The sequence below is a fragment of the Hirundo rustica genome, chromosome 1, assembly GCF_015227805.2.
Source record: "Hirundo rustica isolate bHirRus1 chromosome 1, bHirRus1.pri.v3, whole genome shotgun sequence".
NCBI lineage: Eukaryota > Metazoa > Chordata > Aves > Passeriformes > Hirundinidae > Hirundo > Hirundo rustica.
The window spans coordinates 144,815,552-144,841,600 of record NC_053450.1 but is presented as its reverse complement, the minus strand read 5'-3'; the positions used below and the strand labels follow the sequence as shown (position 1 = coordinate 144,841,600).

Sequence of the window (26,049 nt, the reverse complement as noted above, 5' to 3'; positions counted from 1 at the left end):
CTTATAAATTTATGGTGTACAATAGAGCAATTGAAGGAAAAAAAAATGCTTTCAGAAAACAGGAGCTCCTTAGCACTGAGGTTATATTGGGAAGCAAGAGACAAGTCTACTTCCAGATGAAGTGTGAATGCTTTAGCTAGAGTAAATAGCCATTTTTCAGAAATGGCTGCACCAAACCAAACACAAGCAACAAAAAGTTGTTGTCTTTCTCAAAGTGCTCAAAGTGCTCCTGAGATGACAGTGGTCCTTGGTCCATGATGCTAAAATAGTCATAACAGTTTCTAGTAGCAAAAGATCTTTCCAATTTTACATGTTCTCAATCAATCCTCGAATCACACAAAGACCTTAATTTCGCTTTTACAGAGCTATTCTCAAATAAATTAATGTGATTTCAAATCAAACCAGAACCTTTTGAACACAGTGTGACTTTATGGATGTTTACATACTCCTATAACAGACGTTCACCTTCATTATAATCTGTGATTCAAGACTTCTCTTCAAATTCAGTTAAGAATATAGTAAATTCCCTGTTGAGTCATTAATGTTCATGGTATGTAATCTATTTCTCAATGGATCGTTTCTGTTGTCAAATCACACTCATTTTGTCTCAGTGTAGATTTGCAAATGTGAGCTGCCCACATGCTAGGTATAAATATCCATTTTCAGGTATGGCTTCAAACACTTATCTGTGAGTAACTTTGACTGAACTACTCAAATGACTGTACTTCCATTTAAGTCTCTGTGAAAGCTGACACGATGAGCACGTGTATTTTTACGGTGTGAGTTGTCTGTGATGTGATGGAGATGTTGAATAAAACCAGTAATTAATACAGCAATTAAAATATAAAACTCGAGTCAGCATTTTGATGCTGCTCCTGACTCTCACCCTGACTTGCTTTATTATTTTGTGCAAGTAAGTTGGCCAGATTCCGCAAATACTTTTCCTTACGCAAAGTACTACAAACAAATGTATACAGTATAATACAGCTTTATTTGCTTAAATTACCAAACCCCGGTGCTTTTACTGTTTCTGTGACTACACAAGCTGCTATGATCAACAGAATTATCCTGCCAGCGTGGTGTTACAATGCAGGGAGTTTAAGAGCGCACTTTAGTAGTACTTAGCACTAACCACTCCCCAAGCAGATACATCAGCGCTTAACAGGAAAACGAAAAGGAAGGCGGAAAGACTGCGATTCCTTCCCACAGCAATTCCTCCCAACTGCTTTGCCTCTGTTGCTCCCTTTGACTCAGATTCTGTCTCTCAGTCACTATTCCTCGCAGAACAATCTCCTCTTCCTACCGGCGCCTGACCACCCACTGCGGCGCTGTGAGGCCTCAGCGGGAAGACACAACTAAGGAAGGATGAGAGGCAAGAAGCGAAAGAACAGAGCTCGGGGCCTCTGGGTGCCCGTGCCCGCGCCCGTGACACGGACCCCGCCAGACGCCGGCAGGAGCCGACGGTCCGTCCGTTCTGCATTCCCAACGGGAGCCGCCCGAGCCGCTCCGGAGGCATCGGGCTGCGAGGAACTGACACGCTGGAGGGGAGTTCGCCCCTCGAGCCTCCGGCAGAGCCGTGAGGGCGCCGGGCAGCCGCCGGAGAGCCCGCGCTGAAGAGGCTGCCCAAGGGAGCCGCAGGCACGACGGAGACACGCGGCGTTCCTCAGCCGCTACTGCGGGGAGGATGAGCCAGCTCTAGCCGACACAACTCCCTCCCCCGCGCTGCCGCCGTGCCAAGGCGCCAGCCATGTTCCCGCATCGCCCCCACCTCAGGCGCCAGGGCAGGAGAGGGGGAAGGGGAAGGAGGGCGGGGAGGCGCTGCCGGGACTCCCGCCCCTCTGAGGCCGCGCCGCCGCCCCCTCCCACCTGCCAGCGCCCCGCGAGCGCCCCCGCCCCGCCCGCCGAGCTCGCGGCGCCAGCTCGGCCGCTCATTGGCCGCACCGCCCGTCCGTCAGCGCCGCACCCGCAGGGCTGAGGGGGCGGGGCCGCGCCGCGCTGTCAGCGCCGCGCGGGGAGGCGGGGAGGGCGCGCGGCCGGGCAGAGCGGCGGGCGGCGGGGGTGAGAGGTGCTTGGTGCGGCTGCTCTTCTCGGTCGTCGCTCGTTTTGTTTTTCCCCCGGGCTTTTGCACACAGTCACCTCCTTCCCTCAGGTTTTCTGCGGAGATATACCTGTCGGTAGCCACACACCTACACCTGCTCGGGCTCTTTTCCCGCAGAGGCCGAACGCCTGGTCCAGCGGAGCGGGGGAAGACCCCGGCGGCAAGGGGCTCCCTCAGCGACCGCGCTCCGCCTCGCCCGGCGGTGCCGCTCCCGCAGCGCCATGGATCACCAGCCCAAGTTCTTCGAGAACCTCTCGGGCGCCGGGAAGGCCATCGCGGTGCTGACCAGCGGCGGCGATGCCCAAGGTAGCGGCTCACGCCGTTTACTCCGGGAGCACGGGGAGGACGAGGGGAAGGAGCCGAGGGGGAAGGAGAACGCGGGGGAGCTGCGGGCACGGTGGGAAGTGGGGCAGCGGTAGGAGAGGGCGAGGAGCCCCTCGAGGGCGGTGTAAGGGGCAGGAAGGAAGGGCCGCCCCGGCTGGCAGGGCGCCCATGCGGGAGGGCCGGGGAAACAGCGTGGGCTGCCTCAGGCTGGTGTCGGGAAGCCGCGGTGCGGCACATGGAGGGAGTGGAGAGAGGGCTCTAGGAGCGATTCACAGGGGATTGCAGTGGTGCTCGGGTTCCTCTTTCCGTGCTGGCCTTCGACCCGGCTTTCCTACTAAGCGCATTTAAAAGATAAAATAATTTTTGCATTGCCTGGGCGCTTGAGGTTCTAACATCCCCTCACCCTTTCTTCCCCTCTCCCTTACTCGCCACGTTTCCTCTGCCCCAGGCTGGGCAAGGGGGAGGGTAGAAACGCTGCAGTAACTTTTACTACCAAGACGTCTCGTTCCCTCGAGAGATGGAGGGGAGGGTGAGGAGGGATGGCTGATGCGAGCGGGGGAGGAGGAGGTCGTGCTGCCCGGCACGGCGGGCGGGAGGCTTGGCTGCGCTGCTGGGGCTCTGCCAGCCCTCCCTTCGTCTGCTTTTCACTTCGTTTTGGCGCTAGCAACACGTTTATGTTCCTGCCCGTGGTTTAGAACGCTCAGATGGCGGCTTACTCTCCCCCCGTAGGAGTATGTTAGAAACGTGTCTCGCCTTCTTAAATCTCTTCAGTGTAGAGGAAGTCGTAGCTACTACAGGACAGGGCGAACAAAAGACCTACAGACATTAAGAGAGATGGAAAAGAAAAGAGGTTTGATCACAAGATCAAGAACCCATTTTTTTTACACTTTAGTTTCACCCTTCCTACCAGAAAATTATGATGGGTCCTTTCCAACTCGGCGTATTCTGTGATTCTGTTGTAATAGTTTGAAGTTTCAGTTAATTGAGATTTCAAACGTGCAAGAGACGGCTCTTGCTCTGCTTATACGAGGAGAGTTGTTCAATGGTAATAATTGCTTTTAACACCTTCTCTTAAATTACGGTTATTTTACTTCTTTCTTTTTTCCCTGGGAGTGTCTCGAGAGTACTTTCACTTAAAGAAGAAGCGGCACTCATTCGCGTTTGTGAAGAGAATGGGGGGTGGGAACCTCTCCTTCCTTTCTGCATGTTCTCGCTGGTTCAGGGACCAGTGTCTCCCCAGATTTTACACGGGGAGGTGCCAGGACCAGCCCACGGCCGGGGCAGCCTCCCCTCTCCTCTTGCCCGGGCTTCCCGGCACGTCCATGCGGTGGTAGCTTGCGTGGACCAGTGTCTCCCTCCCTCCTTTCCCTCCGCCGGTGTGTACGTGATCCGCTGCGAGTCGCTGCAGATTCCGCCTCTTTGCGTCATCGGGGCTGGGAGAAGCATCCTCCCTCCCCCTGCCCGCAGGAATAACGGGGAGCCCCCGGGTTTACCTAGGATTATCCGAAACTCTAATCGGGATGAAAGGGATTTGTTGCCATCGAGGAGCAAAATGTTGCAGTTCTGGAGAAAAAACCAAATCGATGCTTTTAAATGGCTTCTCTTTTACCCCTCGGTGGGGCTACACTTGTTCAAGTTTTATCCAGTTTGCCCTCAGTGACATCAGTCACTGCTAAATGATTCTAGGAGGAACTGAGAATCAGAGCATCTCTGTCTTAATGGTCTGGTGGCCAAATCGCCATTTTAATTTAAAAGTGTGGCGGGGCACTGTCTGAACCACCAGTATCGTGCTCAGCAAGAGGCTGAGCCCTGCAACTTGCTTCCGTGTGGCTGGAGATTATATAATGCAGCAGCAGATGCATCTCCTTTTATAAAGTATTAATCTGCACTTGCCTCTCTGTGAGTTAAAGGCATTTGAAGGGCTTGAAGAATCCACGGCTAACATGTAGACTTTACATCTGGTGGATTGCCACAGAAGCATGGAGGGTTCCAAAGTAAAAGCCTGTGAAAGTTGCTGTCTAAGGAGTGGGGTTGTCACAAAGACCAAAAAAAGTAAACTGGATGCCTGCCAAGCTGTTTCATTGGCAGCATTGTTGCCCTAACTTTGAAGAACAAGGAAATAAACCAGCCAGCGTTTCAGAACTTGATAATTTCACCTGAATCACACAACACGGTGTGTGACCATAACCCCTTACTATCTTTGGTAACAGCAGAGATGTGTAAAATAAGCAACCTCAGGTCATTTTGAAGGTTAGGAGTTTAACAAGGAACAGAATGAGTCACACCCTGTCAAGGTCACTTGCCCTTCAGAGGACTGAGTGCAAATGTGTGAGAAAAGTGAAGTCCTGAAGTACATGTAGAAGGAAGTCTGCTGCTGTTACTGCTGTTTGAGAACAATCTATTCAAGCAAAGTGTAGGTGAGGTAAAGCTACTGACTTGGAAACAGGCAAAAAAGTTCTAGTATTAGGAAAAAAAGTTCCAGTCTTTTGTTTTGTTCTGTGTTAGATTTCTCAGACACTGAAAGTCTTCAAAGTATCTGTTTCCAAACTAAACTCACAAGCAATTGAGTAGAAAAAACACCTGTTAAACACAAAATCTTATTGGGTGCCAGTATTTAGATTGGACTGTAAGTCTGAGCATAGAATAAAGTATACGTGAAATTATTTTAAGGTGAAATTACTCCCTTTGCTGCTATTTGTCCTTCTAATAATTTAAAAGTAGCATTATGTAAATTACACAAGACTATCTATTTATAGGCTATGTTAAGTTTTCAGTTGCTTCCTCGCATTGGTGCTACGTTCTTGAAAGTTTCATTTTCCTTTTTTGTTTTTCTACCTGTAAGATTTTTAAAGACTGTAGAATATATATGTGTCATACTAAACAGTTTTTTTTTTTTTTTGTGGAGTTTAAGAATTTACCAGTGATCTGTTTCACAGGAAAAAAAGATCTGTATTTAGTACACTTAATATGTATAAGTTCTGAACTTGACAGTCTATCACTTCAGCTAGCCAACTGTTAAAGTGTGAACAAAAAATGTACTTTCCACTATAATCACGAGTACCTTGAGAGGCAAAAGACGTTCTGACAGTCAATTCTCAATATTTATGGGTTGGTTCAGTTTCTGGACTATTTCAAAATTGTGCTGGTTGCAGCTCAGGAAGGTGGTTTAATAAACGGGGTTTAATAAATCCCGCTTCTCACTCTGTGGGATTCTCTGGCCATTCTGCTTCAGGTCATGAAGTACACTGGTTGAATATTCTGTGGGTTGCCAGTGGCTGCCACAGACAGTTTTGGCCACCGTAGGTCACTGACGTTCGCACAGCTTCCCAACAATCTGTTCGAGAGCGCGGTAGGCACGGCTCCGCGCAGGAAGCTGCTGACGCAAGGTGACGGTGCACTCCTGGGGAAGGATGTGTTTGTGGCTACGGAGCTGCTGCCCAGCCCACTGAGTCGAGGTCATGGTCTTTGTAGGACCATGTTGTTTTTCAGATAAACTCAAAGATTCGGTGTCGAAGAGGACAGCATAAGTAAGGGATGTAATGGTCTGGAATATTCTGGGTCTTCGGCTCATCCTGCTGAAGTGAGGAGCTACAGGTCTCTATCTTCAAAGCATTCCTGGCTTCCCAAAGTTCCAGGGCTTAGTTAGTAGTGTAGATGTGTGACTCTTGTCCCGGTGACATCAATTGGAAGAAGAAATCTTGGAACTGAACAGATGAAAAAGCTCAACTTCTTCAGCAAATCTGGGTTTAAAAACAGCTTAAAAAGAACCCTAAAGAAGCCTTTTGAATTTCAGGGTTTTGGAATACCACAGACCATAACTATGGAAGCAAAGATTTACATATTTCTGCTCTTGAAGCATTACAGGCTGAGGAACATCATAGGACATATTTAATATAGTAGTGTAAATGTATTGATCACAAGATTGCAAAATTTCCTTTTTCCACCATAAGCTTCTCAACTAATAACAGTAAAATAATAAATGTTAAAAAAAAAAGTCACAAACAAACTAAAACAACCCAAACTCTTCTTATGTCATCCAAATTAGACTTTATTTGTTAACATTTATGTAGTGTGAACAAAGTCACGAGGAATTTTTGCATTCTATCCCCGCTGCAAAAGGCACCGTTTCCAGCTAAGAATAGTGCTGGCAAATAGACATGCATATGAAATACATATATATATGTTTGTAGATATAATAAGTACTATTTGTATGTAAAGTTAGGAATGTAGTGATTAATGGATGAGTGTAACTATTTCAATGCGTTTAATATTTTTTGAGAAGTTGTTTCTGTAGTGGATTCAATGATTGAAACTGGTCTCTTAAGATTTTTATTTTAATTTTTAAGAAGAAGATATATTTGCCATCTAGATGTTCTGCTGCTGTGCAGTAGAGTGTTCTGATCTAATACAGTTAGTGTTCAGGAAAATTGTGTAATGTTTTATTCAGGTATCTGGAAAAATTGCTGTGATTATATGCAATAAAATCTGTAATGAAATTAAAAGAAAGTGGAACAAATTTAAGTTGCGTTTTTAATGATTTGTAATAAATGTTTTAATGATTTGCTTCTCTTTTGATGATTATAGACTTACTGGTATAACCATTTACATATTTGAATAAAATCTTCTTGTTTGGTAATGTTTAGACATTTTCCTTAGTGATTTCTGCTATGTAGCCTTTTAAATCTGAATCTTTATTCAGGGTAGCACTGAAACATATGTGCTAAGTCATTAAGCCTGTGTTAAAGCCAATATTTATCTTTAAAATTGGTGGTACTTAAGTATTTCTTGATGCTTGTCCAAGATGCATAGTTTTGATTTTGCTTTTGAATGGTTTACATTACAGTTATTTATTTAAAGGCATGTCTAGCTGACTAAACCAAGGCAAACTTGGCTTAGACACAAACTCATGTAGAACCTCCTCTGTTGTTGTGGTACGTATGTACGTGGACCAGGATGTAGGCACAAGAGAGGGGTACTCTTTTGCAGGCAGAGAGAGCCTCTGAAATAATTTAAAGATTTCTGCAGTATTATTTGTAACCCTGTTATGAAAACCAAATGGTCCTTTTAAGGACAATTGAATAAAAAAGATCAAGGACAATAAGTTACCAACTTTTCAATTAATTTGGATGCTATGTAAAACCCTGAAAGTAGTTGCATTCCACTTAATCTTTGCTGACTGCAAAAGAGCAAAATAAATAATTCCCTCTTTCCAGGGCTTTAATGCAAAAATAAGTGGTAGTTCAGAAACATTTGAAATAATTCTTATATTATTAAAAAAAATTAAAAATACTGGTCTTACTTGTGGCTTTCTTTTGAAGCTGCTATTCTAATCCTGTATGTTTATCAAAATGCATTTTTTATTCGGAACTAAATCCACAGTTAACCTGGTAAATCTCTTTTAGTAATAAGCATGAGTAATAACATTTCATGGTTATTATGCTATTTCACAAATGCATTTGTAAGACTCTACAAATAATGAAATTTTATTAGACAGTCCTACAGAGGCTTCATGAAATTTTTGTGTGTTTTTTTTTTTTTTTCTAGAATTACTGCAGTTTAGACAGCCAAATTGTAGAAGTCTAAAGCTGCAACGTGTTAACTGTATTTTGTAGGTATCAAATTCTAACATCCTTTAGTCCTCAGCCCTTCTTTAAATGTAAGCCAGGAGCCTTCCAGTAGACAACCACGTTCTTTTTCTGTATAAGGAGATAAAATATACAACACAAAATAACAATAAAATGTAGGTTACATAAACTGACAGAGCTGCAGTGGTAGTACTGGGAAGATGCTGTCTGTTTGTAATCTGTGGGACTTTTTTTCCTGGAATTTTTCCCTTTCATGGAGCAAGCAAATAGTGAATTTTACCTATTTTTCATGCACGAAACATGAAAACTGGAAGGTAATCACTATGAAAGTATGTGGCTATATTAAGAATTTATATACAAACTTTCCACAAGCAAACCAAGCCAAACAACAGCAGCCCTCCTCCAAAAAAAAAAAACCCAAAAGCCAAAACAGAACTGCCAAAAAACCTCGTACCAAGCAACAACAACAAAAAAGCCTCCCACACAATGTGTGCTTTAATAGAAGCAAGCTGTGGGCTTTGGTGAAAGGAGTACCTTGTGCTGAGTGTTCCTGTTCGTGGAAAATGGCAGTGCTGTGATGAACTGTTTGGTAAAATTAAAGGTTTTTGTCTCTGAGGGGTGTTAATTTTGTTATGAAAACTGTTTCACAGGGGAGTAACTTAACTCTGTTGAATCTGAGATTTATCATGCTAACTTTCATTTCAGGCTGTTTCTCTTTGGCATCATCCAGTTCTTTGTCTAAAGCTGTGCTTTTAGCTGTCTTGGCATTTGGAAACTTTTTCCAGCTATGCCACAAGGCTGACTCTGGCTGAGAGAATTCTTGCTACAATTTCCTAAAACAGAACTTATGTGAAAACACTGTTACTTGTGATTTTTGTCTTAAGTGCCAGTGACATCCACACAAACAGCAAAAGCAACTGTTTAATTTTGGAAAACTTTTTTTTTTTTTGTTTCACATTGAGCATTTTACAGGGTCTTTCTGTTGTGTTCATAAGTAATCAATCTTTGAGAAAGCCTCAGCCTGATTCTAGACAGGTTGACTTTTACAGCTCAATATTTTTTGCACTAAAGGTAGATACTCTAGGATTAGATCTTGGTGACTTTCTGTGTTGTTTATATATTCTAGTTACCAACTTTTTATATCTGCAGAGAGGTGAACACCTAACACTTATGTTGAGCAGCAGAGCTTATCTACTGTTGATCAACTGTTTTGATATTAAATGCACCAGATATGAAGAATTAGTGCCCAGTGCATTGGGTTGTCATCCTTCTGGCATTTGTTTTTTGCTGGTGTGCCAAGACTATCAGTATAGCCTAAGTGCTTCTGTCTTCATGCTTTGTGTGGTCTCTTATGTCTGTTTTAGCGGTATGGAAGCACTTAGTTGTTCAGTTTTGGAAAGTTCCTGAATAATGGGTAAGATAATGCAGTATCTGAAGGGATGAGCTATAACAGAAATCCGTTTGGACTGTGTAGAGGGACCAGTGGAACTTGGACTGTTGTTGCTCAGGAGGTTGAGTGTTTGACCATGGGACTTAAATGGCAGATTTTACAGGAGTATAATTTGTCAGATGTCTGCGAGCAGGAAATTCCAGTCAGAGCTTGCATTTTTGGGATCAAAATGGTGTTCAGAGGCTTTTCTGTCAAATGAGTCAATGTATCATTATTTCTGTTAATTTACTGCTACTTTTGTCTTTTTAAATGGGCATCTGTCCAGGTCAGCTTTTTACACTGCTCCCCACAAAATGCTGTATTTACACTTGTGTAATTTTGGAAATCTCAGACAAACCATTCAAATACAATTTCTCATTTGAAGAAGCTAAATTTTAACTTGCTGAATGTTTTGCATTTCAGACTGAAAACTAGCCATTATTGCAAAATTAATTTACTTTGTTGTTAGTAGCTGTAACTTTTACAATGCTATTTTGCAGTCAGCAGCAATTTAATCTCTGATTAACACACACACGGGCATTCACATAATTATTGTAACAAAGAATAGTCCTGAACCCTTCACGCTCATGGGCTGCTTGCACTGTCATTAAGCAAATTTTTGTTTTAATGGATGCTGGTCATTGTCTTTCTTTAGGAATGAATTAATGTTCCCTTTATTTTCAAGGCACTGAATATTTTTGGTATACACAAAATGCTGGATGTCTATAACAGTGTAATTTTGCTTTTTCTTCCCAGGTATGAATGCTGCGGTGCGCGCAGTAGTACGCATGGGAATCTATGTAAATGCCAAAGTCTATTTTATTTATGAGGTTAGTTTTTGTTTCATTCATTCTGTATGTTGTCCTGTGACTAAACTTGAATTTTTGTAGAAACACCATGGAGAGTAAATAGTATAAGTTAAAAAATACTGCAGGTGCCATTCCTTTTCATTGTGTTTTATTTAGTACTTCTTATGTTTAAGGAAATTTACGTCTCAGAAGGTCTATTCTAAAACGACGTAATTTAAAAGTAATTTCTTAAATATATGGAATTCTTTACGTGCCACCAGAGACTTGAAAGCAGAGAAAACCAGAGTTTTTCTGTCACCCTGCAGTGAGCTACATATCTGTGAACTTTTTGGATGTTTGGCCCCACTTACTGTACTTCATAAATATTTTCCTAAACCTGGTTAAGCTACTGATTCTTAATCCTTTGACTCTTTTTTCCTAGAGTATGATAAGGATGCATCCTCACCCTCATTTCACAAATTGCACAGCTTGGTTTTGATCAAGAGTACTGTGGCACTGGTGCCATCTTGGCCTGGCTAGATGGTAGAAAGATGCAACTGAAGGAACTCAACCAACAAACAAAAAAAACACATCAAAAACTTGATCATCGTTGGTCTGTCCTGACATCACAATTTTGTGGTTGAAATTTGTGACTGTATGTGCACAAAGATTGTAAATTTCTGTAGCAATTATGCAAAAAGAAAAAAAAGATTGGACGTTTAATGTCAATGCTAAGGTGATGCTCCATGTATTTGTCTTCCTGGAAGACTGTTGCAGTTAGACTTCCTTATAAAGAATCCTTTCAGTTTTTATACATTTTTTGTAGATGAAACAATACAGTAAATATATTGATTCTGTTCCCACTGTAATTCCTGTACAGCTCATTAGTAGTTTGAGATTATCACAAATCATAATAAAAAATTGATACGGGGGAAAGCTTTGTAGGTCCCCAGTAAAGTCTAACTTTAATATAAAAATATGTAGTGCTAGAATTCTTAGAAGTGCTCAGAAAATACTTTAGTTTTAGTTATGTGCATGGCAAATACAGAATTTATCTTTAAAAAGGTAGTTGTTTATCCATTTTCCCTGTCTGCTTGTTCCTGTAGCTCGTTTACTAATGAGATGCAAAGTATATTGAAATGCAAATAAGCAGAAGACTGCTCCAAAATTCTTTCCCACTACTGTGCTACAGCAAGTTGCTCTGAATACTTAGTGTGTGCTAATTACATGGCCAATCTCTGGAATTCCTTCAGTGTTCAGCTGTTTCGCAGACTCACTGAAATGGGTCAGATGCTTCTCTGGAAGTAAGGAGGGAGTTTTGGACATCTTTAAGGCCAGAACTTGGATTTGAATTTATTTTTTTAATTAGGCTTAAGTCAAGAATTGCCATATTTTTTCACCTTTTAAACATATTTGGTATTACAGAGTGATAAATTTTGAGAGAAATTTGAATATTTGTTGTGTTTTTTTTTTTTTTTTCTGAACTTACCAAAATAGCAACTATTTAAGTTAGCATGTTCCTGTGTTTGGTAGAGTTGGTCAGTGGGAAGTCACAAATTCTGAATGAAAAGTGATTGTAAAAATTTTTGAGTTTCCCATAAACATTGTCCTTCTGTCTTCAATGTAACAATAGGGTCTGTGAGGAAATGCACATTTCACTGCAAGTGTGGGTTCTGAAAAAGATCTTTGCTTCCAGATTAGTCCATTCTGTTCTGTGTTTCGTAAAGGACTGAATGCTAAGCTTTGTTCTTCTCTGACTGGTGATAATTGAAACATGAAGTCAGTTTTCTTTCACAATGTCTGCAAGTACTTCAGAGAAACAGGGCTGTAAGCACTGAAATGAAACAGCTGTTTAATTTTACCCCTTTGAAATGCGAAACATGAAGGTGACAAGTGTAATGAAGGTAAAAATCCTCTTCTGAGGCTTGTCACTAATGTTCCCTGTTATAAGCCTGTGTGTGATGTATAAGGAGATGTATTTTTGGGTATAGTTTGAGTTATTTCACGCTTTCAATAAGGTGTTCCTTCTGAGTTGCAGTTTATTGAGTGTGATTTGAGTGTGTTAAGCTAGGAGAATCTTAAGCCTACCCTTTGAGCATTTTGACACATAGGTCAGGGTAAAGTGATATTTGTATTGAAGCTGCTCTGAAAAACTGAAGGAAAAACCTGAAATGACAATATCCAAAAGAAGAAAAAAAGTATTTTTATTTGGATCCAGAAATTGAGTTAAAGGTCTCAGCCTTTTCAGGCTTACTTTGCTGTAGTCATCATACGCTCTATTTCTCCTGTAGCTATGTCTGTCATATGAACTTTTTTTGCACTGCAAAACCATCTGTCTTCTACAGCTGTGGCCAGCACTAGTTCTATATTCTAAGTAAAAAAGTAACTCTGTTTCCCTAACTCTGTTTTTCTTCATTTTTTTGTAAGTGATTACTAAGATAAATTAATTAAAATTGATAACAAATTAGATCTAAGTAATTTTCTTGCCTTTTTAAAATTGGTTTTACAAAAGCCCAAAGAAAGAATCAGTTACATACTGGAATTCATGGCCTATTTGGACTTCAAGTCCTAAAAGGAAAAAAAGAGTAAATTCATGTGAAAATGAAAACTAGAAGATAATTTATATAAAAGCTATAATTTGTTACCTATCTTTTTTATGGTTCATATAAAACCTGTAAATTTATAGCCATAACGTTAAAAAACCCTTGTGTATCTTAATTCACTGAAGTTAGTGCATTTCAAAATTTTGCTATTAATTGCAAACTTGTATAGTTGCACTAGCTTCACAGTTTTCTATTTTATTACATATTTTAGTCTGTAGTTACGTTTCTTGGCTATCATCTGATTTTTCCTGAATCTACTCCAGTCTGAAATAAAGTTTCAGTACCCATGGATTACTTTCACTCGTGGTATGAAAATGTAGGAGCTGGAAGTATGTGCGGAGTATCAGGCTGCTCTAGGGGGCTAGTTTAATTTTTTTTTCCACTAAGGTCTGCTTGATTTTTGTTTTGTCTTGTTTCTCCTTTTTAATTGAGAACAATAAGAAAAAGTGATGCCTCTCATTTATGGCAACTCATTTTAGAAACTTGAGATCTTGAATATTTATACACATAACATTTCTACACATAACCTGCCCTTTTTCCAGGGTTGAAGCACATCCCAGTGGATGCATGCTCTTGCTACTAAGTGATGGAGCTTTTAGATTCTTCATCTTGATTAAGAGTCTTTTTCTCAAGAGGCCAGCACTGGGAATGCAATGGTATGGCAGTCATGGATTTCTGTGAGGAAAACTTCATGTTTTTTCTGTGGTGGTTTGTGCACTCACTGGCAATGGTATTTTATGTTGTTGAGCAATGGCTGAGAATTCTTAGTAAGTCAATTCACGTAAGTGTTAAAGCCCCAAATATAAAACATCAGAAGATTGCTTGTTCTTTTTCAAAGGCTTTTGTCTTCAGAGTTCAGGCTGGAAGCCATGTTTGCTCCTGCTATGCTCTCCTGGAGTTGCAGTGCCTGTGAATGTACCATGTGAACATTGGACCCACAGAGATTTCTTCTTGTTCTTTAAATATTTAGATTTTGGATACATGATTGACTAAACATAAAATGGAACTGATCTTTACAAACTATGCTTACTGTATTTTTGGCAGTTCATTTTTTCCATTCTTGCCCCACAGTTTTAGTGTCTCAGTACCCAAGCTCCTAAATTTTTAGGATATAAGTAAGAATTTACATTTTTAATGTAAATTGACAGATTCCCACCTTCATATTAAGGTCTGTAGTCACATCTGCCAGTGATTTTCGGTAACGTTTCAATTGGAACAGTGGTGTACCTTCAAACATACATTGTCCAATCCTCATCAGTGTTTACATAACTAAAACAATAAATGGAAATCATCAACATTAATACTTCAGTTGTAATTAGTTATTTTTTCCCCAATAGCTTTTCTAGAAAGCTGTTTTAATTCTATAGTGCATATCTTTTAACGGTGTGGAAAACATGATAATTCTACCTACCTTATTCAGATGTAGTGTACATGTACTTGGGAGACTACTGAATTAGGAAACGTTAATATAACACTTCAAACAGATCATGATTCCAAAGGTTCCCTGCCCTTACCTTGCAGTGGGAGGAAATGTTAATACATCCTCACTTCTCACTTATCTGCACAGATGTGGACTCCTGACCAAAATGCACAAATCCTTTCTACTCCAAAGAAATGGTGCATGGATGGGTCATAGCTCATCCTCAGCCTAGCTATGATGTGTTTCATGTCTTACAGACAACTTAGGATACTATTTTATCTCTGCTTTTTTTCTGTTTTTGATTTGTTAATCTGAAAATTGGGAATTTTATTTATCAATCTTATTTATGTATATGTTTCCTATATGTAACACTTCTTTGGATGCACTTTTGTTTTTCCTCTCAAATTAAAATGGAAGGTGAATGACTTGAGCACATAAATTGTGTATATTTTTGTCAGCTCTCAGTGCAGCTTACTCTAGTCAGTGTTACAAACTGAATTAAGATGCAACATTACAGTACACTTTCAGGATTTATTGCCAGTGGATCTCTTGAATTATTGTAGTTGTCAATGGAAATACTTACAGGAAAAGCTTTCACTCCATTACTGAATGATATAAAGAACATAGAATTCTATGTTAAAGAAAAAGCAAACCAGCAAAGCTGGTGATGAATGAATTTAGTAATTTATTTAGTTGTATCCACTGTAATGTTTCTTTCTGAGGATCTTTGCACTTTATCTGAGGGAGAATTTTTTTTTAAGTTGATATCTAGATTAAGCATTATTCCTCTTCCACATTGCTCTAATTTTGAACAAATCGTATTAATAATGGCTTAGCGCTTCAAGTCATTATGTGCATACATTAGCATACAAAGAGTATGTCCTGCAAGGGCCCACAAGGGAAGTGGGAAGATAGTTCACCAGGAACTGTAGTGATGGGACAAGGAGTAATGGGGTCAAGCTGAAACAGTGGAAATGTATGTTAGATGTATAGAGGGAATTCTTTACTGTGAGAGTGGCGAGTCACTGGAGCAGGTTTCTCAGAGGAGATGTGGGTGCCCCAACCCTGGCAGTTCCAGGCCAGGTTGGATGGGGATTGAGCAGCCTGGTCTAGTGGGAGATGTTCCTGCTGGTGGCTGGGGAATTGGAAGTTGATGATCATTTAAGGTCCTGTTCAACCCACACCATTCTATGTGTATACATTACATACACGTCAGGGTTACCTGGAGGGTGTACAAAATACTGAAAAGGTTTGCTGGATGGCAGAAATTAGAGACATAAGTAGTTTTCCATCTGGATGTTTTTGCTATTGCTTGATCATATTACCTCTAAATTAATTAGTCAAGTCTCACGGAGCAGAAACTTTCATGCTTTCCTCTTGGAATCTGTACTGGAATCCTAAAACACCTAATTGAGTAACTCGTACTTTTGCTGTGTCTGAGTTATTTTTACGTTCTTATTTTCTCATGCTGGTGAGGACTCGAAGTTTGATATAGAAAACCATATATATTATATGAATACTAAGTCACTTCAAGTTTAGTATGATTCCAAGTTACTGCTTATTGAGTAAATTCTGCATATACTCTGAATCGTGCCAAATTAAATTTCTCCAGTTTATAATGTTAGTTTTGCTGTTTTCTCAACTCCTTTCTTTTTTTAATTTCTGACCTGTTGAAAAAACTGCACAGAGAAAAAATGTTAACTAATTATTCCTTGGTGAGCAGAATATGTATACATAATCTAAAAATGGAGATATAAACATTGTCATGGTTATTTTTCTTTAGTAGTTTTTTCTTTATTTTCTTTAACATGTGATGTTTCCCCCTGTAGATTTATATAAATGTCAAAAAGTGGAATGGTAATTCCAGTTTTATTTTGGTGTCTGTCAGTTAGGGTTTTCCAGACTTAGGACTTGACTGCTTTTTCTTTTCTTTTCATTTATTTTTTAATTTATTTTTGGTTTGGTTTTGTTGTTTTTAATCAATGTTCACAGTATCACCTAATGGAAAAGAATCTGTAATTGCCATTCTGCTGGTATTTTTGTAGAGAGGTAATAAAGCAAAGCCAGGCAAAACCCTTTAGCTCCTTGCCTGGATAGTTTTCCTTCTTTCACATAAGTGTAGTTCTTCTCACATTACAACATGCAGTGGTTTTAGACAACCATTTAAGTTAATGTATTAGGAATTTCTTAAATGTAACACTAAAAATCGTATTCTTTCCTATTAAATGTCTTTTAAGTATTGTGTGACTGCCTCAAAAAAAAAAAAAAAAAAAAGAAAAAAAGGTTGTGTCACCTGATTTCTTGTTCTTCCATGAAAAAAATTTGGTTATTGCTCTTAATCTTGTTTTGCTTATTACCAGCACTGGAGGGGAAAATGTACAATGTGTTACAAAGATTTTCTAAGTTCATGGCCCTAGGCTGAGGTTATGTTTTCAAGGAACATATTTTATAATGTATTTCAAAGTTCTTTGTAGTTTTTTGGTTTTTTTTTAAAAATGGAATATTTATTCATAAAGAAGAAGCACACTACCATTCTAGTTTAATAGCTGTGTAATCTGTTTTAAGTATTACCTTATCTTGAAGTTGGTTTTAGAACTGATCCTTTAGGAAGAAGAGGGTTTGTTTTGCCTTTTCCCCCCTTAAAAGAAGCAGTGATATCTGCTTGAATATTGTTTCATTTGAGTATGTTTTTATTCAGTGTTTTTAATTAAAGTTGTATTGAAGTGCACAAGATGACTATTACTGTAGTGGAAATTTGATGTAGTTTTTAAAATCAGACTTATGAAATACTTTCCCTTTTACAGGGTTACCAGGGAATGGTTGATGGAGGTGATAATATTGTAGAAGTTTCATGGGAAAGTGTTTCAAGTATCCTGCAAGTGGTAAGTGCGAAGGGGTGAGAGTGGGACCCAAAACTTCTTTATTCAAACAGAAGAACCAAAATTCTTGATCCAGGCAACTGGTGTCATGATGTGTGTGAACTGTGTGATGACTGAGTGACCAGCACGTACCACTTCCAGCAGAGCCTGATTTCCACAGTGTGAATGGCTGACACTTGCTAAAGATTTTGGTGTGGTCTTGAATTTGGAGCCCAGAAATAATCTTGAAAACCTTTGTTCTAGATTTGCAACATCACATGTCATTAGCCTCCTAAAGCTATACTGACAAATCTCTATTTAATAAAAAAGACATTATAGGGCCAAAACATGAAACAGCTGTGTTTTGTAAGGCAGATCATTTCTTACGAAACCCTGTTGGCTTTCTGTGTAAGTGGATTTAGAATTATAGTTACTTATGTAATTACAGTGCAGTTCTGCAGAGCTCAGATACTGCCAATGACTTAATACGTTTTTATTACAACATTCTGCAGTGTGGCCATTTGGATCTCCTCAGGTTTTGCACAGCATGGTAATATTGTTACCTCTTCCAGAGCAGGTGCTATGTTTGGCGAAGAGGCCTTACTGCTTGCCAAGCTTTCTGAAAACTACCTCCAGGTGAAGCATGGGTTTCTTTGGAGGTTTTTTTGTGAAGTTAATGAACATAAAGGAGTTAGCAGAGACTTTTTTTTTTTAAAAACCAATGCCCTGGAATACTGTGAGGTATTTTGTCCCATGCTTGCTTGTTTTTCTTTTCTTCTTTTTTCCCCCATGTCTATTTTACAGAATCTGTAAATAGAATCATGGAGTATATTAAGTTGACAGGGAGCCATAAGGATCATTGAGTCCTAAAACAAAACAATATGACTAAGAGCATCATCCACATGCATCTTATGATGACAAGAAATTTGAGTTCTCTTGGCCAAGCCACACAAGAGCAGTTAGGATGAGTAGGCTCCTATACGTGTGCAGTGTAAAAGAAAAATATCTTTCTGAGCTTTATAGCTGGTAGTTCAACAAACCAACAATGAACCTCAGCATTTATCTTACAGAATGTATTTAGAAGTTTTGATGAGAAACGTTTTTCAGCCCACTGTATATTTCTATTTATTCAGAACAAGTAGCACTTTAAGTACACTTTCTTTTCCCCTTACAGCTGTTTTTTTCTAAGTATGAAAATACCTAGTTTTAGAGATGTATATTAGTCCTGATTTTTTTTTTTTTAGCATCTCTCTGTGTACACATCTGCCTGTTTGTCTGGAGGCAGCTGAATTTCTGTTCCACTTTCTTTTTTTTTTCCACTAGCAGCTATGTAACACAGATGGCAAACTGGTCTGAGAGCTGAAACATCTATTGATCGGGTGAATTGTGTCAGTACAGCCACTGCAGATTTGAAGTTCAAGTTTAGACAGATGTGACAGATTTACTACCAGTTAAAGTGAAGGGAACATTTATGCAAAAGTGATGTAATCACTTCCAGATTTGTTCATGGGGGAAAAAGAAATAGTTGTTTCAGTCTTAACTGATACTGCTTTTTACTGTGACAACAAATAGGGCAGAAATTAAACTTCCTGAGTGACTGAACAACGTAATCACAGAAGACGTTTAAATAATGTGTGTCCAGCAAGACACCCAGCAGGTTTCAGTGACAGTTCAGTTATTTTTAAAAATGACCACCACCATTTCCAAAAGAAGCTTTTTAGTTCATATTAATAAATGCAACAGATAATAAAACAGAAGATGTAGCATTAGTCTAATCTACAAGGAATTAAAGGCAGTTATTTCCATAATTCTGTGGAATGACAATGAATGCTGATTTTGAATTTCAGGGATACAATTTTTCTCTTACTGTTTATGTATCTCATGATATTAGGGGGAAAAAATACCACACTGAGGCAAATAAATCTAAATACTTAAATAGTTTGTATATCGTTTTTACTCTTGCCATTAATTATAAGTAACAACCTATTTATCATAATACTGCTGAAATTAATCCCACGTAATTTAACATTTTCCTTCCGGAGTAGCTCTTCATCAGTCATTTTTGAGTGTCTTTTTGTTTTTCCCTTGTCTGTGTATCTGCTCTTGAACAGGTTTGATAATATTTTGTTTATCATTACTTTACCTCACTGTAAAATTCAAAGATGGAGGTTATGCTACAAAATTCATCATGAATCCATCTGAGAAATACACAGTAAAACTCTGGATCATTAACTAAAAGTGCTGTTCTCCCCTGTCCTAGGGAGGCACGGTGATCGGCAGCGCGCGCTGCAAATCCTTCCGCACGCGCGAGGGCCGCCTGCAGGCTGCCTTCAACCTGGTGCAGAGAGGGATCACCAACCTCTGCGTGATCGGCGGCGATGGCAGCTTGACCGGCGCCAACCTCTTCCGGGAGGAGTGGAGCGGGCTGCTGGAAGAGCTGGCACAGAAAGGTGAGTGTGCCTTCAGGCCTCCTAGACTTCCCTTCCAGTCTGCAGGGAAGTTATGAACCCCAACTGTTGGTGTGCAGATTGTGTCCAGAGGGTATCTCTAAAGTTTGAAAATCAAATGCATCCATTCTAGCAAATCGCGTGGGTCTTCATAAAATAATGGCTTTTGATTTCTGTGCATCCGCTCATGCATATCGTAAAGGTCCAAAAAAGGCTAAATTAGTTACCGGGCAACAGTCTGTGTTGGCTTTTTTCTTCTATTATGAATCATTTTCAGGATCTGAACTTCTTACCTTTGTTTTAGAAGCTCTATCCCCTCATTTCCAATCCGAGGTGGTAATTCCTTTCCTACAGCAAGCTACACATTTATCTGTTATTAAATTATGTTGCTTTTTTGCCTGTAATGTCACTGTTCAAGATCAGAACATCAAGTGGCTGTTGACAGAAGTACAGCCAGCCCAGTATGTGTGTTTGATAGCATCCAGGAGAATGTATAGGGAAGAGTAAAGAGTAAAAGAATGCTGTATTGATGCTATGTGTTACTCACGATAAATACTCTTAAGAGGTTCCATCCATTTCTGTCTTTGAGGCTTCCTGAACCGGGTGCTATTAGCAGTCCTTAATGAATTTCTCTTCCATGAATGTATACAGTCTACTTCAAAGCATACAGAGTTTTGCTGAAAACATTGTGTAGCAAGGAGTTCTGCAGCTTCACTGAATAATGACGACTGAGGAAGAATCTTCTTCTGTTTATTTTGATCCTGTTGGCTTCTAGATCATTTGATGTCCATAGTTTCTGTGTTAAAATAAACCATGAATGATCAATCCTGCTTCCTGCATGCCACTTGAGATTTTACAGCTGTCTTATTTTCCCTTCATCATCTCTTTTTCTAGATGGAAGAGTCCTAGTTTGCTTAGTTGTTCCTTATATGTAAGTTCTATATCTTTGATCATCTTTGTTGCCCTTCTCTGAACCTTTTCCAGTTCTACCCTGTTTTGAGGTGGGGAGGACCACAACTGCACCCAGTATTCAAGATGAGGGCAAACCATGGATCTACACAGTAGTATAATGATCTTTGTTTTGTTCTCTATTCTTTTCCTAATATTTTCTAATATTTTTATTTATTTTTTTTTTTACTGCTATTGAGCATTGAAGCTGATTTATTAATGAAAACAGCATTATTATATTATGCTGGAAATAGTGTTATTTTGTTTGTGATGTTAGGGTACATTTTTTCATGTGTCTTAGTTTACATTTATCTGCAATGAATTCCATCTGATACTTTACTGCTCGTTGTGTCTTGCTAGTCGTCTTCATTTCTTCTCAAACACTCCATATGTTTAGATCCCAAATAATTCAGTTTGATCAGTAAACTCTGGCACTTTGCTGCTCATTCCCTTTTCTAGGTTATTGCTGAGTGTGTTGAACAGCACAGATCCCTGTAGAACTCCATTGGTTACCTTCCTAAGATACAAGAATTTGCATTTACTGCTGCCCGCTGCCTTGAATTTTTTACCCTGTTTCACAGTATTTACTCTATGAAAAGCCTTCTGTCTTATACAGTGACTGCTTAGTTTCCTCAAAATCCTTTGGCAAAAGACTTTGTCAATGGCTTTTTAGAAATCTAAGTAGAATATTATCAACCAGATATTAAGTCACATTTGGAACTCTAGAAGAGGTTTGTAATGCATGGTATACATTCATAGAAAACATTTTGATTCTTCTTCACAATGTTATATTTATCTTCATGGACATTAGTTATATTTTTCATTATGGTTTCTGCTGTTTTTCTGTAATGTAGACATTAAACACACTGATACATAGTTCTTGAATCTCATACTAAAATTTTGGCATTATACTTACTACCATCCCATCCACAGATACTACGGTAGTTTTAAGTGCTTAAGCAGCTAAGATATTTCATCCTTGAGATCCTTTAGAACTCTTGGATGATGCAGCATTTTCATGGCTGTCTTGGGAGACACTGCTAAAATGTAGAACAGGAGCTTTTCTGTTCTGTTTGCTTATTAATCATGAAATCAGAGCCTTTCAGTGTTGCAAAAGAGAAGTCTTCAAAAGTTGGATGCTGGTTTCTAACTGTTTACATATGCCCATAATCACATCCAGTTTGCATTGTTTTGCTTCTTCATTGCACGATATACACTGAGACTACAATGTGAATGATACTGTTTCAATCTGAAACCATCAGTTTTAACGTTGGTTACAAAACTTGATTAATTGTTTGACACTTTGAGATGGACTGAAAAGCTCTTATTTCCTTCCTTACTGTAAGGAGTTCTGTGGAGGATTCTTTTGTTTGGATGTTTGATTGGCTTTTGTTTGTAGTTTTGACTAACCTTGTTATCTAAAATATCTAAACATAATTTAATGTTTGGATATGTTTAATTTATAAAAGTAGAGCACCCAAGAAATAAATCTTATTTTTTTTAATAGTCTTACAGTTCTTTCTCTGCATACTTTACAGGAAAGATTGATGCAGAGGCTGTTAAGAAATATGCTTACCTTAACATTGTGGGAATGGTTGGATCCATAGACAATGACTTCTGTGGCACTGATATGACCATAGGTACTGACTCAGCTCTGCACAGAATAATTGAAGTTGTGGATGCCATCATGACCACTGCTCAGAGGTAAATTGAGCATAATATAGAGACTGATAACAAATATGCTTTGTTTAAGTTTATGTTTATGCTTTTGTTTAAGTTCATTTTAAAAAGAGGTTAAGTAGGTGGGGAAATGAAAGTTCTTTCTGACTGCATCTTTCAAGTGTCTTGGTCTCTTTTTTCTTAGTAACTGCTTTTTCATCATTCCTGTCATGGCAGCACTTCAAGTATGTGATTGTTGAGACTGCATAAGCCTTAGGGGCAGACTTGATTTTTAATGTTTTTAGTCTTCTTCAGACTTACTCTGTTAGAGAGGATCCAGACACACCGTGAATAGTACAAAAATAGCATCTGTCTTATATAAGCTTTATTTCAGTAAGAATTAAGCAATTAAATGATTTTTTTTAAATACAGCTATATCATTACAGTTCTTAACTATCAGTCTACATCATTAACATTTCCAGTAAAGGTTTGCATCTTCTCTCATAGCTGCCCATACATGTTTTGCAAGAAAGCAGTGAAAATGAATTATGAATTATGCATTGGAAGATACTTAATTTTAAATGCATTGTTTAATGTGAAAATAATTTTGTTTTTTTAATGTTTTTGTGTTTTGCAAAGGAATTCTGAGTGCAGTAACCATGGTAAACACAAGCTGTTTCATGATACTGGGTTCAGTTAATTTGTTTTCTTATTTTTACAGCCATCAGAGGACATTTGTTCTGGAGGTTATGGGGCGACACTGTGGGTATGTATTGTCTTCAGCATTTTGTGTTTTGTACCGGTACAATTATGAAAGAAATCAGAACCAGAAAAGTCTAATCAATTGTTCTGTTTATTAGGTACCTAGCACTGGTTAGTGCCTTAGCCTGTGGTGCAGATTGGGTGTTTATTCCTGAATACCCACCAGAAGAAGGCTGGGAGGATACAATGTGTGTTAAGCTTTCAGAGGTAATTTCTAAGATATTTGCTATTCCCTGATGTCTTTGCGGATGTTTATTTGAAAGCAGCGATTAAAAAGTGTGATCAGGACTTTAAGCAAGTCTTTGGTTTTGGTGTCACCTAAATTTCTCTGTGATCTTGAAGATTTATTTTCTTGCACTCTGTTTGTTTTGAGGGAGCACATGACCGACTCTGGGAATTGCATAAAATTATACCTATATAAGCAATATGTGTACATTTCCTCAGTGATTTGATGTTAGATATTTTACTTAATCAATGAAAAGACGTGTAGGAAAATAAAAGGTGTGAGAACATATCATGTATGAGTGATCAAATGCAAAAAATGTTTCCTCAAATCCTAGCAGCTTAATGTAGAGCAATTGATTATAAAATTATGCTGTAAATTGCTCTTGTTTTGTTTTTTTTTTTTCTTAACTACACGAATGTGCTTTTATTTTTATTATAGAACCGTGCACGAAAGAAAAGGCTGAATATTATTATTGTAGCTGAAGGAGCTATTGACTGTCACAACAAACCTATAACCTCAGAGAAGGTTAAGGATGTAAGTGTCAACATCATTATGATACAAAATTTCTGTTCATAAGATAGGGCTTATTGTTAACAATAACATTTCTGTAGAGTAAATCTGTTTCTGTAAGATAGCCTATCACATAGTTATATTTTATGCTTGTGCTTTATTATCTAAAATTACATAGTTAAATTAAAGGGCAGTGTTTTCAGGGCAATTAATTAGAACCTTTTCTCCTTGTAATACAACACAGGAGTTCAAAAGCATCTGCTTAATGGTTGTCTTAATTGATAGTTTGAAATGAGCTCAAATCTGTATTTATAATCCTATTTTACTTTGTCTGTCTTGTAAAATTTTTAATATTCATCTGTCTCAGACTGAAGTAATACTGTGTGCTTTGGACAAAGTCTTGTCCAAATGGTGCATTGCTAAAAATTTCATTGATGTCTAAGAAAACTCTTAGGCTGCCTTTTTTTTTTTTTTTTTTTTTTTTTTTTTTTTTTTTTTTTCCTCTTTCTTTTTTTTTTTTAAAGGGGTCATTAAGAAAACAAATTGGGAAGTAGTCATTGGTAGAAAGGAGGTAGGAATCTGTATTGTGACTATGAAGGTCTGTTTTCCATGGCTGTCAGTTTTGGAGAAACCTTTGACTTCATTAGAATTGCTGTTTTATGAAGTAACTTTTCACTAAGTGGTTTTAAGTTACATGATGCTAACGCATATATGAAGTAATGATAATGATAAACCTGCTGTATTTTGAAATTCTGTGCAGCTTGTGGTTCAGCGGCTTGGTTTTGACACTCGAGTAACCATCCTGGGTCATGTGCAAAGAGGTGGAACCCCTTCAGCTTTTGACAGAATTCTTGTGAGTATTCCTGAAATAACTGCTTGTGGCACCACATAGGACAACTATTTTGATTATTTATTTGGGGGTCAGATGGTTCTCTACCTGAGTAACTTGACAAACTGTTATCTCACGTTAACTGAATAGCTCAAAGTCAAGAGTAGTGAAGTGCTTTGTGTGAAGGAATCTATGTTTAGGATCAAAATGAGAAGCTTAATCGTCCATACGTATATGGGTTAAACAGCCCACAACTTTTTCACCTTAGCAAGGAGTGATTTGTGTCAGCTTGAGTTACGGAGAAATCAGGACCATTTCTGATTGGAAGCCTCGTGCATTTCAGTGCTTGCTGGAACACTCAAACCTTCTCTCTTTGCAGGCGAGTCGTATGGGTGTGGAAGCTGTGCTTGCCCTTTTAGAAGCTACTCCAGATACCCCTGCGTGTGTTGTGTCCCTGTCTGGAAACCAGGCTGTCCGTCTGCCTCTGATGGAGTGTGTGCAGATGGTGAGGCTCTGGCAAAAAGCCAATTTATGTTATTTATTTACTACAACAGACTACTATGTACAGTAATTGCCTGTTATCATTAGGACATTGATGGAATGTGTACAGCACTTTCCCGTATTTTGAAATAATGAAGTTTGTGTATATTCTCTATGTGTTCTATTCATTTGCAAACTATCAAGGAATAAGAAATACATATCTTCTTAATTTGTTCTAAAATTCCATCTCAGATCTTCTGTTTTTATTGTTACAACAAATTCTTCAGATGCTTGCATCCATATGTCATACACCAGTCAGGTTTCTGCAGAAAAATTGGTCAGTTTAAATTGAAGAAAGAAAAAGCATAATGGATACATTGATTTCTTTGTCCCTTGAAGGCTTTAGGTATTTGTTTCTACCTTCTTCTCCTCCTGTACCCTCTAATTTATGCTGTGAGAAGAGGTAGCTCATAAATCAGTATTTCTTCTTTCACTGTGGAAATATATTAATACATGGAGTATATTAAATAATCCACCTCCTGGAATTTTAAACATATTGAGTAATCAACTTGTTTTTTCAAGACTCAAGAAGTCCAGAAAGCCATGGATGAGGGAAGATTTCTTGAGGCTGTGAGGCTTCGTGGAAGGTATGGCCAATAGCTTATATCAGTTTATTTGCTGTAGAAAAGCTGAGTTGCCTTGCTGTTATGCTGACATGTGACATTTTCTTTTAAATATTTTACTAACTGTATGGTTTAACAGGTTTGAGAATCAGAGGAGACTGCAGAGTTGCCTCAATAGAATAATTGAAATTCTTACCTGCAACAAAACATGCAAAACAAAGCAAAGTGTATTCCACTGCTGTGTCAGACTAGTGACTGTTCCTAGGCTAACTGGTCACAAAGCAAAAAGCAGCTGTGCTGTATGACCTGACTGGTAGCAACCATAAGTTTGTTTATTCATGAATTTGAGGCCAGTGCTGTGAGCCTGTTTGTAGTTGGTAGTTTTCCAGCAGTAATGTTGGAGAAGGTGTTCTTCAATGCGGTCAGGAGAGTGGTTTCTGTTTCGAGACATTTGATAATA

General features: G+C 38.8%; 1 protein-coding gene across 3 annotated transcripts in view; it reads left to right on the top strand.

The window, feature by feature from the left end:
• The first annotated feature begins 2,022 nt into the window (after positions 1-2,022).
• PFKP (phosphofructokinase, platelet) overlaps positions 2,023-26,049 on the top strand; it is a 42,464-nt gene continuing 18,437 nt past the window's right edge. For all 3 annotated transcript variants that reach the window (XM_040058455.1, XM_040058444.2, XM_040058478.1), the window contains exons 1-11: positions 2,023-2,404; positions 10,193-10,266; positions 17,052-17,129; positions 19,366-19,555; positions 22,039-22,204; positions 22,881-22,925; positions 23,020-23,128; positions 23,586-23,681; positions 24,418-24,510; positions 24,866-24,991; positions 25,549-25,613. In XM_040058455.1, coding sequence (XP_039914389.1) covers positions 2,320-2,404; positions 10,193-10,266; positions 17,052-17,129; positions 19,366-19,555; positions 22,039-22,204; positions 22,881-22,925; positions 23,020-23,128; positions 23,586-23,681; positions 24,418-24,510; positions 24,866-24,991; positions 25,549-25,613 — 1,127 coding nt within the window. In that variant the 5' untranslated portion in view covers positions 2,023-2,319. The remainder of the gene's footprint in view (positions 2,405-10,192; positions 10,267-17,051; positions 17,130-19,365; positions 19,556-22,038; positions 22,205-22,880; positions 22,926-23,019; positions 23,129-23,585; positions 23,682-24,417; positions 24,511-24,865; positions 24,992-25,548; positions 25,614-26,049) is intronic.